At 32.9% G+C, this 17,846-nt stretch overlaps 2 protein-coding genes across 2 annotated transcripts; both read left to right on the forward strand.

Moving 5' to 3' along the window:
* Window positions 1-1,554: 1,554 nt before the first annotated feature.
* LOC139483286 (uncharacterized) lies at window positions 1,555-3,234 on the forward strand. Its single transcript, XM_071267315.1, has one exon. It carries the CDS (start codon window positions 1,555-1,557, stop codon window positions 3,232-3,234), a length of 1,680 nt encoding a protein of 559 aa, XP_071123416.1.
* Window positions 3,235-7,735: 4,501 nt separating this feature from the next.
* LOC139483552 (uncharacterized) lies at window positions 7,736-11,724 on the forward strand. The gene is made up of 2 exons (XM_071267567.1): window positions 7,736-7,791; window positions 9,941-11,724. Exons 1-2 carry the CDS (start codon window positions 7,777-7,779, stop codon window positions 11,630-11,632), a joined length of 1,707 nt encoding a protein of 568 aa, XP_071123668.1. The 5' UTR covers window positions 7,736-7,776; the 3' UTR covers window positions 11,633-11,724.
* Window positions 11,725-17,846: the final 6,122 nt, after the last annotated feature.

Here is a 17,846-nt window from a genome sequence, read left to right on the forward strand (position 1 = left end):
TACTTATTCAATTGTGCAATCTTCAAAGATAAAACGCCCATTGCTCAAAGTTCAACAGTGAATAACAATCAACCATTTGTAGCAACTGTTACATGTTGACAAACAAGGTAACTTAATAATGTATAACTTTTAAATGTTTCATTTCTCAGAAAACATTCTTTATGAACCTTAACTCATATTTCGTTTAATATATGTCTTTTTCAATACCTGTAATATAAACCTCTTCATAGGGTTTTTGATTATGTGATTACTTGGTCGTTTATGTTGAGATAATTTGATTACAGGCCAGATATTTCATGATTATTTTATAATCTAGGACTGTATTTTTTATTATTTGATTATTTTGTTTAAAAAATTTAATCCCTGCTTATGACCAATTATTTTGGCAAAAACATGTGATTACGTGATTACTTGGACACTTCTGTGAGCGGCCTCTAAAATAAAGGGATATTGTAGACAACTAAATGCTAAATTTATTACACCACTATTAAGAATCACATTAAATGAAGAAAAAAAAACGTAAATCCTTGATGATTCCCAATAAAATAGTCCTCTAATCTATATTGCTGTTTTCAGCCCTTGAAATAATGTTTATTTCATAGTGGTTAACGATATTTTGTGTACTTGCACTACAATGTTTTGTAAGTTTAATTCATCTATAGTTATACCAAATAGATGGTAGTAGGTCTTCTAAAGCGAAGAACCAATGAACTTAACAATAAGTGACACCATATGTTGTAATATTTTGGTATGACTAGGTATATTCAAGGAACAACTGAATTCACTTGGATTGTATATTAGTTTACGGACTCTACCATATCACTTATTATGTTACCCCCCCCCCCCCCCCCCCCTTTTGCACCCTTTTCCTCCGTACACCATGAGTACGTTTAAAATTCCAGATAAGTATTAGAACTAATGTATTAATTATTGTCGATTCTAGCTTAATTTCCCCTAAACATATGTTTGGCTTCTCAAACCTTTTCTCTCAAAAGTACCTTATTTAAAAGGTAAATTGTGATTTCTGATTTCTGGTTTTAATTACATCTTTTATGACGTTTTAGTACCATAGAATAAACTCATTATAACTACGTCTGCATATAAGTCTATAGAAAGTTAGATTTCATTGTACATTTTGAATTCGTGATTCACCTTTACCCACAAAATCCACAAAAATAGATATTCCACAAATAATAATGAATCCACAATACCAGGATTCAGATTTTGTATATGCGCTAGACGCTCGTTTCGTCTACAAAAGACTCATTATATAAAAACAAGATGAAAAAGTCAAATAAAGTAAGAAGTTGAAAGATTTAAGGACCAACAATTTCTTAAACTTAAGCCAAGGTAATCTATTCCTGAGGTAGAAAAGCCTTAGAATTTAAAGATTTAAAGTTTAGTTAACAGTTAATGTATAATCAATGATAATTCATGTCAACAAGGAAACGCTGACCACTGGTATTGAAGCACGAATTATACATTGTTGCAACCGATAGATTACAAATAAACATTACAGACAAATAATAGAAACACTTATATTTTTCTCAGGCGATGAGTGACGTTATCAAATGTGACCCCTGTGCCTATGAGGACAACATTAAGTATGCACAGAAATGGTGTACTACCTGTGAAGAAGGTTATTGTGCAGACTGCGAAAAGGTTCACCGATCATTGAAAATGTCCAGAAATCACAACCTGATAACAATGTCTGATTACCAAAAAAACAAAAAAGTTTTTGTCAGCCAAACATGCGCAGAACATAACAAAAGGTACGACCTTTACTGTTCCAAACATGACACAGCTCTCTGCATAGATTGTGTTGATCAGCATAAAACTTGCTCAAAGCTGTTGTCTCTAGACAAAGCTGCAGAAAATTCCAAGCAATCAACTGCCCTCGCTGACTTGGAAGATAAAATCAATGGGGCATTACAAAATGTCAGCAAATGTTTAAAAGAGGAAAAACTTAATGAAGAACAATTTGAAACACAGGAAAATCTGATAAAGAAAAATATAAAGGAAACAAGGAAAAATCTAAATACACATCTAGATTTCCTAGAAAAACAAATGATAATAAATCTAACAGAGCAAACTATTACCTGTAAATCTACACACTGTTCAAATCGGGATCAATGGCATTTAGTTGATCAAACGCTAAAGCAATTTAAAGAAAAAATTGAAACAATGAAAAAAAAGGCATCAGATGCTCAAGTTTTCCTAGGAACGCGTGAAATGGACAAAATGGTTTCGGCGGAAATAAAATTCATTAAAACCACAATTACCGACGCAAAACATTTTGGGATTACCATGACGGTAGATCCTTCTATAACTTCATTATTGGATTGCACCAATTTGTTTGGAACGTTATCAGTTATAGAAAGAAAATTTGAGTTGCAATTTAAAGATCCAAAACTAAACCAAGCTCAAAGTCAAGTATCTGACTCAGCAAAGGGAAGTAATAGTGTAATTGGTCTACAGCTGAAACACAAATTTAGAATAGAAATAGAAGGGCGAGGCTTAATTACTAGTTGTCTTATTTTACCTAATGATCATAAGCTTATAGTTAACACTCATGGAAAGGGGTGTGTCATGGAATTAAACGAACAAGGACAGTACCTTCGAAACATCCCTTGCTCAGATAATCCGTTTTATATAACACTTATAGACTCGGATCGTATTGCTGTAACTCATATATCTAGCAGGAACATAAGTATTATAAGTCTGTATAGCAAAGACGTGATAAAAATACCGGTCGAGCACCATAGTCGTGGAATATCCTACCAAGATGGTAAACTCTATGTAGTACTGACCAGCGGAAAAGGAATAGTTGTATTAGATCTTTCAGGAAAAGTTCTGAACAAGATCAAATACGATACCGGAAACACTTGGGTTATTGCAACCTATAAGGATAAGATGTACATAAACTATCGTGACATGTTGGAATGCTTTAGTCTGAAAGGTGAATTCATATATGGGCATAGTGAAAACAATATGCGAGGTCCAGCTGGATTAGCTGTATACAATGAGCAAAACGTTTTTGTTGCATGTAATGATTCGTATAATCTTTTGATCATAAAACAGGATGGAAAGAAAAAGAAGAGTAAGTTTTTACTGTCATTAAGAGACGGACTGCACATGCCAAGAGCTATTTACTATGACAGAGACAGGAATGAATTATTAGTATGTAATGAAAGCGACGGAAATGCCGCAATGTACACAGTAACTGAAGGTTAGATTCCAATCGTGAGTTGGTAACTTATATCATCAGTTGATTAACTGAACGCAAATAAACTTTGTATTGTGTACAAAACAAAATAAAATCTTACTCTGTGACGTGTATACTACATTCTGTTTATTTTTTTCAAAAGACTCCAAACTACATTAAAATTAATTTGCATACGACACAACTCTAAGTATGCGTTAATCAAGAATGTGAGTATGTAAAATATCAGATAGAGATGTATATGCTTTTACGATGTGATAATCCATAAAAGGACTTTTAACCCCGCCACATTATTATTTATGTATGTGCCTGTCCTAAGTCAGGAATCTGTAATTCAGTGGTTGTCGTTTGTTTATGTGTTACATATTTGTTTTTCGTTCATTTTTTTATATGAAAAAGGCCGTAAGTTTTCTCGTTTGAATTGTTTTACATTGTCATATCGGGGCCTTTTATAGCTGACTATGTGGTATGGGCTTTGCTCATTGTTGAAGGCCGTACGGTGAACTATAGTTGTTAATGTCTGTGTCATTTTGGTCTCTTGTGGACAGTTGTCTCATTGGCAATCATTCCACATCTTCTTTTTTATATTTATTTATATCATTGGTTTATTCATTCAGAAGTATTTTGATGCACATTTTGCAATGTGTTTGATGTTTCTCCATTGAAATGTGCTCTCTATTGTTGGTCCCCCTGTTGTCGTAATTATGACTGATCGAATGATATTGACCTTATCGGTTTTTGCACCACACACACAAATTCATGACTTCCGCTGTCCTTGAAATATGAGCAACATGTACAATACTTTGCGTTGATATTTGTTTTGTCAAAATTTTACCGGTGAAGTCTTTGTACATCAATATCGACGTCAGTTATACACTATTTTGAGAACGACAATGTTTGCACCAGGCCCAAGTTAGGAGCCTTTGAACTTTGCTTGCTTGTATGTTTCTTTTAATTTTAATTCATTTATACGTTTGTGAGTTAAGTGTGACGACCATTTTTACTGAACAAGTACACCATTTTTTTTGGAACCATTTTCTCGCTGCGTTTAAGATTAATTTTTGGCCTTCCGTTGTTATCTGCTCTTTGGTCGGGTTGTTGTCTCTTTGAAACATTCCTCATTTCCATTCTAAATTCTATGCTCAGTTTTTCTGTTCTCTATTCTAGCACCGGACTCTCTGACTTCTTTTGAACCAAGTTTTACTATGCGCATTGTTGTATGTTTGTTCATCCCAAGTTGATCAGAGTTAGGGTTTATATTTCATAAAACTAAACTAACCTTTATCCGTTGTTAGCTTGTGTGCTTATAAAATGGGTTCATGTGTATGTTTTGGATTTTGATGTTGTGTCCATTATATATATATATATATATATATAAATAATGGAACAGCTGAATCTAGTTTTCAAAAGCGAGATGTTTTTCGCTGCGTTGTCCTTAAGGTGGTTGCCTGCTCTTTGGTCTGGTTTTTATTTTTTGAAACATTCTTCGTTTCTATACTCTATTTCTTTTATGTTGTGCTGTTCAGTATTTTTGTGATATTTTTAGGTCGTTCCACTTTTCGTGGAAAGACCTTTTGTGTTTCTTCTGTTTATTTTTTTTTCTTCTGCCGTCTGAGATGCTTTTTTGTCTTACAACATATCGAATGGATTTTTGGCCAATGATGTTGTACAGTAATGGGGGTTTCAAAACTCACCCTGTGTGACCGAACACTTACATGTATTGTTATAGGAGTTATCTCCCTGCGTCCCCTTTTCTTGTTATCTCTATATCTCTTAAACCGTAAAAGATTTTAACAAACTGTTTTCACCAAATTGTTGGTTAATTTTGACTGGAGTGATCGGAGGATATCTGATGGGAGTTATTTCCCATTGAAAATTTAAGATAGGCGATATGTTGGATTCATTCATATGTTATAAGTCGTAGAGACCTACAGTCTTTAGATATGAAGTCCTTGATCCATTTGAAGGAAATTGAGGTCAAGGTCAAAGGTCAAGGTCATGTTATAAATTTTGAATTTTGCTTGTTATCGTTATTCAAACGAAACTCTTACAGCAAATGATATAATGTGTTTGCCAAATAACTGATTACACTAAGCCGCAACTTTAATGTTTTTAAGTCGAAGAGTTTTGGTTAACCCATATTTTCTCCCCTTATGTATTTGAAATCAGTATTTCTCCACAACCATACACGTGATTGACCTGGGGTCTTTTGATTTGAGATCACTGATCTATGACCTCAAAGTTGAGGTCAAGGTCAAAGGTCAATTTGGCGTTCTATATTTTGACCTTTGCTTACAATTTATTTTCATGTGACCTTCAATTTACCCCATTAGCTAGAGATGTTTCATTAAGGCTTCAAACTTCTTCAAAATAGTGCAAAAATACTTCTGAACTATTATCATTTACCTTTGAATATGAGACAAATAAAGGCAACAGTAGTATACCGCTGTTCGAAAGTCATAAATCGATTGAGAAAAAACAAAACTGGGTTACAAACTAAAACTAGGGGAAACAAATATAAGATGAAAACAACAAAACAACAGAAACACTAAAGTGCAACAAAAAACCAAATGACAATGCAACACAGACATAAACGAACTATAAGTTAACATTTGCTATTTTGCTGACTTAGTAGCGGAGATATTAAGAAAAAAATGGTGTGATGCACCTGGTTGTGTGGCTAGTCAAACCTCCCGCCTTTATCTTGACTTGTATCTAGAAATTAACAATGAGCGTCAGTTGAAAACAAAATTTTACGTCAAACGAGATGATTTCAGTTTCTCTATTGTGAAATTTCAATTTCTATGTAGCAACATTCCAGTAGCGCCTGCATACGGAGTATGTGTCTCCAAATTGATACGATATTCCTGCGCTTGTATTTCCTATCATGTTTTTTTTTTTTTGGTAGAGGTTTGCTGCTCACAAGGAAGCTTTTATACCAAGAGTTCCAAATTGTGAAGTTAAAATCATCCCTTCGTAAATTTAACGGAAGCCATCACGAGTCGGGTGTACGTCGTAACTACAATTCCTTTCCATTTTCCTTAGTGTGGTTTACCGAATTAGACTATTTACCGGTTTTGTAATAACATGAGGTAGCAATACACAGTTAGAAGTTTAGTTTCGCATTATGGCCCCTGTGAATTTTTTAAATATGAAAGTTTTTGTACAATAAAATTGATTTTTAGATAATTGAAGAATAATGTAGCCTTCTTAGTGGGTTCATATGAACATTAAGATTGTTTTTAACATGTTTTATAGGCCATTTATATGATTGACAGTCCGTATTTTCCTATCCGTCCATACATTATTGTAGTGTTTATCAACAAAGATTTTGCGCTCGATCTTTTCAATTCAATTTTATGGAAAAACGAGCAGATAAGCATATGATTTTTTTGGGACCACTTGATAGATATAAACCTATGGATTCAGGAAAGGTATTACTGTAATTGATTGAAATTTTCCATTAGACCAAATTTTGGAGACTTTTGTGACATGTTCACCCCCCTTTTTTGCTATATTTTGTATCTTAGAAATGCAGATTGTTGCCATGGTTACACGCAAGAGGGATTATATTTCACCCTTATGACCATTAGAAATCAAATCTATGGAAGATTCTCTTTCTATAAGTATATACATGCATAACACACATATGAAGCCTTCTTTGTAAGACAGAAGGGGAAAGAGGGTGTATAAAAATTATGAGTGTCAATTTTAAGTTGTTTTCCTAACTGTGTATTGCTGCCTGAGAACCACGATGGGTGCTACATATGGAGCAGGATCTGCTAACCCTTCCGTAGCACATGCTATCACCCCCAGTTTTTTGTGGGTTTGTGTCTTTAGTTTTCTATGTTGTTTGTTGTGTACTATATATATTATTTGTCTGTTTGTCTTTTTCATTTCTAGCGGTGACGTTGTAAGTTTATTTTCGATTTATGAGTTTGACTGTTCCTCTGGTATCTTTCGCCCCTCTTTTAGGAAAGAGAAATTCACAAATAAACAATACAATAGAACATTACGACATGATAATTGATATTTAAAATACCAGACTTATAATTTGATACACCAGACGCGTGTTTCGTCAATATAAGATGCATCAGTGACGCTCAGGTTAAAAATAGTAAAGAAAGCCAAACAAAGATTAAGAGCATTGATGACCCAAAATTCCAAAAAGTAGTGGTCAAACCGACATTTTACTAACGCATTGCTTCATCATGATCACAAGGCTTTTAATGTGTTTAAAACGTCTCTTTGCGTAATACCTTGACTAACATCTATCTTGTCTAAAAACAATGATTGAAATGTCAATTTTTAGTTGAAAATGTCAGTTTATCAAAACTATTCAGTATTATTTTGTGAATTTAAAATTGATAAAAACAATAACAATTTACTAGAATAACAAAAGTTTCTTCATTGTAACATGATATAATTAGAATAATCACACATTTATACCGTATGATCATTTACTTATTCAATTGTGCAATTTTTAAAGATAAAACGCCCATTGCTCAAAGTCCAACAGTGAATAACAATCAACCAGCTGTTATTACTGTCAGATGTTGACAAACAAGGTAACTTAATAATGTATTACTTTTGAATGTTTCATTTCTCAGAAAACATTCTTTATGAACCTTAACTCATATTTCGTTTAGTATAATGTCGTTTTCACTCACTACCTGTAAAATGAGCCTCCTCATGGGTTTTGATTACTTGGCCGTTTATATAGAGATCATTTCATTGTCAGACTAGATATTTCATGATTATTTTATAATCTAGGACTGTATTTTTGATTATTTGATTATTTGTTTAAAAAATTTAATCCCTGCTTATGACCGATTATTTTGGCAAAAACATGTGATTACGTGATTACTTTGACAGACACTTTTATGAGTGGCCTCTAAAATAAAGGGATATTGTAGACAACTAAATGCTAAATTTATTACACCACTATCATGAATCACATTAAATGAAAAAACGTAAATTCTTGATGATTCCCAATAAAATAGTCCTCTAATCTATATTGCTGTTTTCAGCCCTTGAAATAATGTTTATTTCGTAGTGGTTAACGATATTTTGTGTACTTGCACTACAATGTTTTGTAAGTTTAATTCATAGTTATACCAAATAGATAGTAGTAGGTCTTCTAAAGCGAAGAACCAATGAACTTAACAATAAGTGACACCATATGTTGTAATATTTTGATATGACTAGGTATATTCAAGGAACAACTGAATTCACTTGGATTGTATATTAGTTTACGGACTATACAATATCACTTATTATGTTACCCACCCCCCCCCCCCTTTACACCCTCCTCCTCTGTACACCATGAGTACGTTTAAAAATCCAGATAAGCATTAGAACTAATGTATTTATTATTGTCGATTCTAGCTTAATTTCCCCTAAACATATGTTTGGCTTCTCAAACCTTTTCTCTCAAACGTACCTTATTTAAAAGGTAAATTGTGATTTCTGATTTCTGGTTTAAATTGCATCTTCTATGATGTTTCAGTACCATAGAATAAACTCATTATAACTACTGTGGATTCATCTATTGTCGTGGGTATCTATTTTTGTTGATTCATTAACTATTGTTATTTCATGAATATTTAATATCGTTGTTTTGCTTAAGGGCATGCGATACAGTTACAGGGGAGGTAATGACATTGCTAACGTAAAATGTTAATTTCGCGACGTCAAACTATGACATATCGGCAAAAGATGCATTCTTCGACCGATTTTTATCATTCAAACTGACTTAATTTGAAAACGAGTGCATGGACCCCTATTTTTTAAAACGACATTTAGTTTCATTTTGCAGGGGATTATGTGGACGAAATTTTATAAAACTATAAATAGTGCAATTTTTTTTAAATTTTGAGAAATATACAGCAAAAAATTACGTTTTTTTCTCAATTCATGACCATTTGATAAATATGAGTTATTTCTGAATTAAAAATGCATAAATTTTTAAGATACTTATAAAGTACAGAAATTACAAATTATTTAATAAAAAACAATTTGTGTTTATCTTTTAAAACAAAAAAGTTATGGCTTTCCTTCAAAAGAGAAAATACGGCCACAAATTCGAATTTTGAGGAAATATACAAAATTTAGACCTCATTTAACTCAAAAAGTAGCACATGAAGGCATTTTTTTTATTACATATTTGATTTAATCAGGCAAAAAAAAGCCTATATGGAAATTTTCATCAAACTGTAAATACGGAATCAAAACTGTATCGTATGCCCTTAAGTCTGCATATAAGTCTATAGAACATTTGTATTTCATTGTACAATTTGAATTCGTGATTCGCCTTTACCCACAAAATCCACAAAAATAGATAGTCCACAAATAATAATGAATCCACAATACCAGGATTCAGATTTTGTATATGCGCTAGACGCTCGTTTCGTCTACAAAAGACTCATTATATAAAAACAAGATGAAAAGTCAAATAAAGTACGAAGTTGAAAGATTTAAGGACCAACAATTTCTTAAAGTTAAGCCATATACAGCTAAGGTAATCTATTCCTGAGGTAGAAAAGCCTTAGTATTTTATAGATTTAAAGTTTTGTTAACAGTTCATTTATAATCAATGATAATTCATGTCAACAAGGAAACGCTGACCACTGGTATTGAAGCACGAATTATACATTGTTGCTTAGATTACATTTAAACATTTCATACAAATAATAGAAACACTTATATTTTTCTCAGGCGATGAGTGACGTTATCAAATGTGACCCCTGTGCCTATGAGGACAACATTACGTATGCACAGAAATGGTGTACTACCTGCGAAGAAGGTTATTGTGCAGACTGCGAAAAGGTTCACCGATCATTGAAAATGTCCAGAAATCACAACCTGATAACAATGTCTGATTACCAAAAAAATAAAAATGTTTCTGTCAGCCAAACATGCGTAGAACATAAGAAAGGGTACGACCTTTACTGTTCTCTACATGACATAGCTCTCTGCAAAGATTGTGTTGATCAGCATAAAACTTGCTCAAAGCTGTTGTCTCTAGACAAAGCTGCAGAAAATTCCAAGCAATCAACTGCCCTCGCTGACTTGGAAGATAAAATCAATGGGGCATTACAAAATGTCAGCAAATTTAAAAAAAAGGAAAAACTTAATGAAGAACAATTTGAAACACAGGAAAATCTGATAAAGAAAAATATAAAGGAAACAAGGAAAAATCTAAATACACATCTAGATTTCCTAGAAAAACAAATGATAATAAATCTAACAGAGCAAACTATGACCTGTAAATCTACACACTGTTCAAATCGGGATCAATGGCATTTAGTTGATCAAACGCTAAAGCAATTTAAAGAAAAAATTGAAACAATGAAAAAAAAGGCATCAGATGCTCAAGTTTTCCTAGGAACGCGTGAAATGGACAAAATGGTTTCGGCGGAAATAAAATTCATTAAAACCACAATTACCGACGCAAAACATTTTGGGATTACCATGACGGTAGATCCTACTATAACTTCATTATTGGATTGCACCAATTTGTTTGGAACGTTATCAGTTATAGAAAGAAAATCAGAGTTGCAATTTAAAGATCCAAAACTTGACCAAGCTCAAAGTCAAGTATCTGACTCAGCAAAGGGAAGTAATACTGTAATTGGTCTACAGCTGAAACACAAATTTAGAATAGAAATAGAAAGGCGAAGCTCAATTCCTAGTTGTCTTATATTACCTAATGGTCATAAGCTTATAGTTAACACTCATGGAAAGGGATGTGTCATGGAATTAAACGAACAAGGGCAGTACCTTCGAAACATCCCTTGCTCAGATAATCCGTTTTATATAACACTTATAGACTCGGATCGTATTGCTGTTACTCATATTTCTAGCAGGAACATAAGTATTATAAATCTGTATAGCGCATACGTGATAAAAATACCGGTTGAGCACGATTGTCGTGGAATATCCTACAAAGATGGTAAGCTCTATGTAGTACTGACCAGCGGAAAAGGAATAGTTGTATTAGATCTTTCAGGAAAAGTTCTGAACAAGATCAAATACGATACCGGAAACACATGGGTAATTGCAACCTATAAGAATAAAATGTACATAGACGGCACTGACACGGTGAAATGCTTTAGTCTGAAAGGTGAATCCATATATGGCATATATTGGCATAGTGAAAACAATATGCGAGGTCCAGCTGGATTAGCTGTATACAATGAGCAAAACGTTTTTGTTGCATGTAATGATTCGTATAATCTTTTGATCATAAAACAGGATGGAAAGAAAAAGAAGAGTAAGTTTTTACTGTCATTAAGAGACGGACTGCACATGCCAAGAGCTATTTACTATGACAGAGACAGGAATGAATTATTAGTATGTAATGAATGCGACGGAAATGCCGCAATGTACACAGTAACTGAAGGTTAGATTCCAATCGTGGGTTGGTAACTTATATCATCAGTTGATTAACTGAACGCAAATAAACTTTGTATTGTGTACAAAACAAAATAAAATCTTACTCTGTGACGTGTATATTTCCTTAAGAATTTATGGTTCTCTCTTCGGTAAAACCTTTGTTCAAATATTCTCACAATAACGGACTACATTCTGTTTATTTTTTTCAAAAGACTCCAAACTACATTAAAATTAATTTGCATACGACACAACTCTAAGTATGCGTTAATCAAGACTGTGAGTATGTAAAATATCACAAGATAGAGATGTATATACTTTTACGATGAGATAATCCATAAAAGGACTTTTAACCCCGCCACATCATTATTTATGTATTTGCCTGTCCTATGTCAGGAGCCTGTAATTCAGTGGTTGTCGTTTGTTTATGTGTTACATATTTGTTTTTCGTTCATTTTTTTATATGAACAAGGCCGTAAGTTTTCTCGTTTGAATTGTTTTACATTGTCATATCGGGGCATTTTATAGTTGACTATGTGGTATGGGCTCTGCTCATTGTTGAAGGCCGTACGGTGACCTATAGTTGTTAATGTCTGTGTCATTTTGGTCTCTTGTGGACAGTTGTCTCATTGGCAATCATTCCATATCTTCTTTTTTATATTTATTTATATCATTTGTTTATTCATTCAGAAGTATTTTGATGCACATTTTGCAATGTGTTTGATGTTTCCCCATTGAAATGTGCTCTCTCTTGTTGGTCCCCCTGTTGTCGTAATTATGACTGGTCCAATGATATTGACCTTATCGGTCGTTGCACCACACACAAATTCATGACTTCCGCTGTCCTTGAAATATGAACAACATGTACAATACTTTGCGTTGATATTTGTTTTGTCAAAATTTTACCGGTGAAGTCTTTGTACATCAATGACGACGTCTGTTATACACTATTTTAAGAATGACCATGTTTGCACCTGGCCCAAGTTAGAAGCCTTTGAACTTTGCTAGCTTGTATGTTTCTTTTAATTTTAATTCATTTATACGTTTTTGAGTTAAGTGTGGCGACTATTTTTACTGAACTAGTACACCATTCTAAATTCTATGCTCAGTTTTTCTGTTCTCTATTCTAGAACCGGACTCTCTGACTTCTTTTGAACCAAGTTTTACTATGCGCATTGTTGTATGTTTGTTCATCCCAAGTTGATCAGAGTGAGGGTTTACATTTCAAAAAACTAAACTAACCTCACTGCATTCTTGCACCTGTTCAAGGTCAGGAACCCTTTATCCGTTGTTAGCTTGTGTGCTTATAAAATGGGTTCATGTGTATGTTTTGGATTTTGATGTTGCGTCCATTATATATATATATAAAAATAATGGAACTGCTGAATCTAGTTTTCAAAAGCGAGATTTTTTTCGCTGCGTTGAAGACCTATTAGTGTCCTTAAGGTGGTTGCCTACTCTTTGGTCTGGTTTTTATTTTTTGAAACATTCTTCGTTTCTATACTCTATTTATTTTATGTTGCGCTGTTCAGTATTTTTGTGATATTTTTAGATCTTTCCACTTTCCACTTTTCGTGGAAAGACCTTTTGTGTTTCTTCTGTTTATTTTTTTTCTTCTGCCGTCTGAGATGCTTTTTTGTCTTACAACATATCGAATGGATTTTTGGCCAATGATGTTGTACAGTAATGGGGGTTTCAAAACTCACCCTGTGTGACCGAACACTTACATGTATTGTTATAGGAGTTATCTCCCTGCGTCCCCTTTTCTTGTTATCTCTATATCTCTTAAACCGTAAAAGATTTTAACAAACTGTTGGTTAATTTTGACTGGAGTGATCGGAGGACATCTTATGGGAGTTATATCCCTTTGAAAATTTAAGATAGGCGATATGTTGGATACATTCATACGTTATAAGTCGTAGAGACCTACAGTCTTTTGATATGAAGTTCTTGGTCCATTTGAAGGAAATTGAGGTCAAGGTCAAAGGTCAAGGTCATGTTAAATTTTTTGAATTTTGCTTGTTATCGATATTCAAAAGAAACAGTTACAGTAAATGATATAATGTTTTTGCCAAATAACTGAGTACACTAAGGCGCAACTTTAATGTATTTAAGTCGAAGAGTTCATACAAGTGATTGACCTGGGGTCTTTTGATTTGAGATCACTGATCTATGACCTCAAAGTTGAGGTCAAGATCAAAGGTCAATTGGACGTTCTATATGTTGACCTTTGCTTACAATTCTGTCTGGTTCATTATAAAACAAATAAGTCTTCTGCATAAACCTATTAATCTTATTTTTTTTTATATCAGTTTAGTTATGATTTACCACATTACATCAACACGGAGTGACATTTTGTAACATCGTTTTTTTTTCTTTCTTATTATCGAGGTGGAAAGACCTTCTATTGTTTTCTGAAGAATTGGTTTCTAGTTTTTATTATTTTTGTATTCAACTTTATAACAGCTATGCATAGCCTATATCTATAAAAATCTTTATTCTTCTGCTGCTCAGCAAACACATAGCTTATTTCTTTTCATTTAAATTGGTGTATAAATAAACAATAAACAAAAGCCAACAAAACAACAGATAAAAAATGTTTTGGTGGGGTACGTGTTCTTCAGTCTTGTGTTTTGATTTGTTTAACTTAAATTCACTTGTTTGTTTGTTTTTTGTCAATTTTATGTTTTTACTTTGTGTTTACAGTTTTCTGATCTATGAGTTTAAATGTCCCTTAAGTTTCTTTGATAAAAACTTCCGAAGATCTGAAATAATTTTTAACTGTGACTTTGGACAAAAATGTAGATGCTAGAAAAACAAAACTTTTGTTGTAACTTGCAAAGTGATATATCTTTCGGGGAATACACTTGTTTCTATTTTCATAATTTAAATTAAATATAGCAATGTGTATAAGAAAACGTGTGATAAAAAAAATTCTAGTAACAAATAAGTTCCTTTCTTTTACTGAGAAAACTAAGGATAAGTATACGCACTACTTGATATTATTTAAAAAAAAAATTATAGTTCAAGTTACATTTAACAATTATGAAAAACATTTTTTTTTCTTGTATATCGGTGACGACATACTGCAACGTAAGCAATTATACAAGAATAAACGAAACTGCACAAAAGCCACATTAATTTATTTATAGACCTTATATGCATAAAAGAGTAAAATAAAGATATGCCCTCATTCAAAGAGTATGATGCATATGAGACAAATTCATTATTTACATAATATAAATTCAAATATTTTCTAAAAAAAATTGCACCTATAAAAACAATTAACAATTTCCATATAAAACTAAAGTAATGTGTACAATGTGTTGAAAGATAAAAGGCTGTAATAAGATGAGAAAAATAATCTTGAATTTAAAATTGACACTTTACATGTAAGAAAAGCATTAGTTAAAGAACAAAATAGTCTACAACTGTCAATAGGTTTATTAGCTATTTTTCCAGATATCTAATTTATTTTAAAATGGGAGGAAAAAGCTGACCTCTATCATTTATTTGCATTGGTATTATTTGTGTGTCAAATCGAAAGTAAAGAAATCAGGAATCTGCTTAAAAGTTAGAAAATGACCTTTGGTGGTCGAGCTATTAAAGTCTTATATGAGAGGAAAAATGTGTGTTATGGGGTAAAATATTTACCCTGTATAAAGGCAAAAAACAAGTAGTCAGAACATTTGACAAAATTCCAAGACCTCACTTAAGTACGTCCTTAGATCAAACTATGAAAGCCAATGTTATGTCCAATTCCAGCTCATAACAGTAAACTAAAACACATTTTTGTTTACTAAAGATTGAAGAATTCATCTAGTATAATCCAAAGTACAGAACTTTTCGTTCATATTTTATGTTGACTGAAACTTCGTTTCTTGGATTTAGGCTTGTGTGGAATAATTACAATCTATTAAAGGTAGCACTAGCTAGTTCCAGATTGTATATATCTTACATGTTCGAGTCTCATGAACAGATTTATAATTCATTCATGAAAACTAATGAAATTGAATGAATTTTAGTCACCATTATATTTCACAAAGACTACTGTTAATATATTGATATTTCACCACTATTTTTATTATAAAAATGTCTTATTCCATTATAACTTTGTAAACTGCAGCTTTTCCATTCGTTTCATTACAAACTAATAATTCATTCCTGTCTTTGTTGTAGTATAAAGCACTTGGTTCTACTAATCCGTCAGATACTGTCAGTAAGATCTTACTTTCCAATCCATTTTGATTGATTATTGCAAGATTATTGGATTGTTTGCCTGCAACAAACAGGATCTGATCGCGAGTTACAGCTAACCCTTCTGGATATATGATAGACTTATTTGTATATACCAACAGATTTTGTCCTGTCAAACTAAGGCAATGAACAGTATTATTTTGAAAATTTGTATGGTATATTCTATCATTTGATGCCACAATTTTAAAAGCTGTTTGGGAATTCATTGCGATGGTATTAAGGATGTTCCTGAAAGGTCCAACACAACTATTCCTTTTTGTAGATCTAACACATAAAACTTTTCGTCCTGGTAGGAATTTCCCCCACAACTTTCACCTACTCCTATCATCTGCACATGTTTATTGTTTAGATTTATAATGTCTATGTATCTCCTTAAAAGGTAGACGACTGCTATACGATTATAATCTATCATTGTTAAACAATACGGTCTATCAGAACAGGAAAGGTCTTGAACATAATGACATTTGTCGTCGTATTCCATTATGCGTTCCTTTTCCCAAAAGTCTGCAATAATTATATGGCCATTTGTAATATCAAACAAGAAGTTATTCTCTTTTTATATCTATGTCCGTCGAATAAAAACAAGGATTCTTTCAACTCTAATGTTTTAACCCAGCTAGTTCTTGCTGCTGGTACTAATACTTGCTTTTGAGCTTGATTATGTTTTTCATCTTTGAATTCTAAATCAGATTTTCTTTCATTAACTGATATTACACCAAGGTGATCCACACAGTTGAGTAATGACGTAACAGTAGATTCCATTTCTATTTTGATTCCAAAATACTTATTTCTGTTAATAATGTCTTTGATAGATTGTATTTCATTGGAAACATTTTTAACAATTTCCCGCGTTGCAAGGAAGATTTGTACATCAGAAGCCATTTGTTTTAACGTCTCGATATCTTTCTTTAGCTGACTAAGTTTCGTATCTGCTAAATTAAGCTGATCCAGGGCTTCTCCATATGCCAATTTACAATAAAAACTCTTGGTCGAAAGATCTTGAATAATGTTTTGTTCAAGAAGATCTAGATGTTGGTTCAGTTTTTCTCGCGTTTTCTGTATAGTTGTCTTGATGAGACTTTCTTGTTTGTCAAATTCTTAACCACTCTCTTTTTGATACATTTACCAATATTTTGTAACGCTCCATTTATGGTCTCTTCTAAGTCTGCAAAGGAAGTTGATTGTTTAGCATTTACTGCGGCTTTGTCCAACGACACGAGCTGATAGCAACTTTTGTGCTGATCAACACAGTCAAGGCAGATAGGTTTGTCGTGTTCGGAACAGTATAGGTCGTATCTTATCCCTCGTAATAAATGGTAATATGATTTCTGTTCATGTTCACAGCAGTAGCAAACCCTCTGCTCCATCGTTTGTCGTTCGTATACTATACGGACTAAATTAACAGTGTTGTGTACCTTGCACATGAGATCACCCCCAGTTTGTCTGTTTGTCTTTTTTATTTTTTAGCCATGGCGTTATCAGTTTATTTTCGATTTGAGTTTGACTGTCCCTCTGGTATCTTTTGTCCCTCTTTTTTAAACAACATCTGTTCCAACAGAGTTATGCGGAACAACAATCGAATCGATACTACACATGTTTCAATGTAGCCATCCGATGCAATGTGTAGCTGTCTCACTACCGACATATTTTTGTGGTCTAATATCTGTAAAAAGAAGTATCGTCGTCTAATTTGTAATCTTTTCGATTGTTTCATATAACTCAAATTTGATATTGTAACTTAATGTGATTCCGCATGGCATGTGATCAATACATAGAAGGATATATACTATATCGAAAAACTGTTCTCACGTTTTGTTTGGAGTTTATTCTATTCTCCCGTATTTCTGTTTTATATTTGTAAATTCGGGGCCTTTAATAGACGTTTATGGGTCCGGTCTTTGCTTATTGTGACTTACAGTTGTTAATTTCTGTGTCATTTGGTCTCCTAACAGACATATAAATGAACAAGTTG

This window comes from Mytilus edulis, chromosome 7 (genome assembly GCF_963676685.1).
Source record: "Mytilus edulis chromosome 7, xbMytEdul2.2, whole genome shotgun sequence".
Classification (NCBI taxonomy): domain Eukaryota; kingdom Metazoa; phylum Mollusca; class Bivalvia; order Mytilida; family Mytilidae; genus Mytilus; species Mytilus edulis.

Bases quoted from the DNA above. Each gene is read 5' to 3' on its own strand.
- LOC139483286 (XM_071267315.1), top strand. From the start codon at position 1,555: ATGAGTGACGTTATCAAATGTGACCCCTGTGCCTATGAGGACAACATT.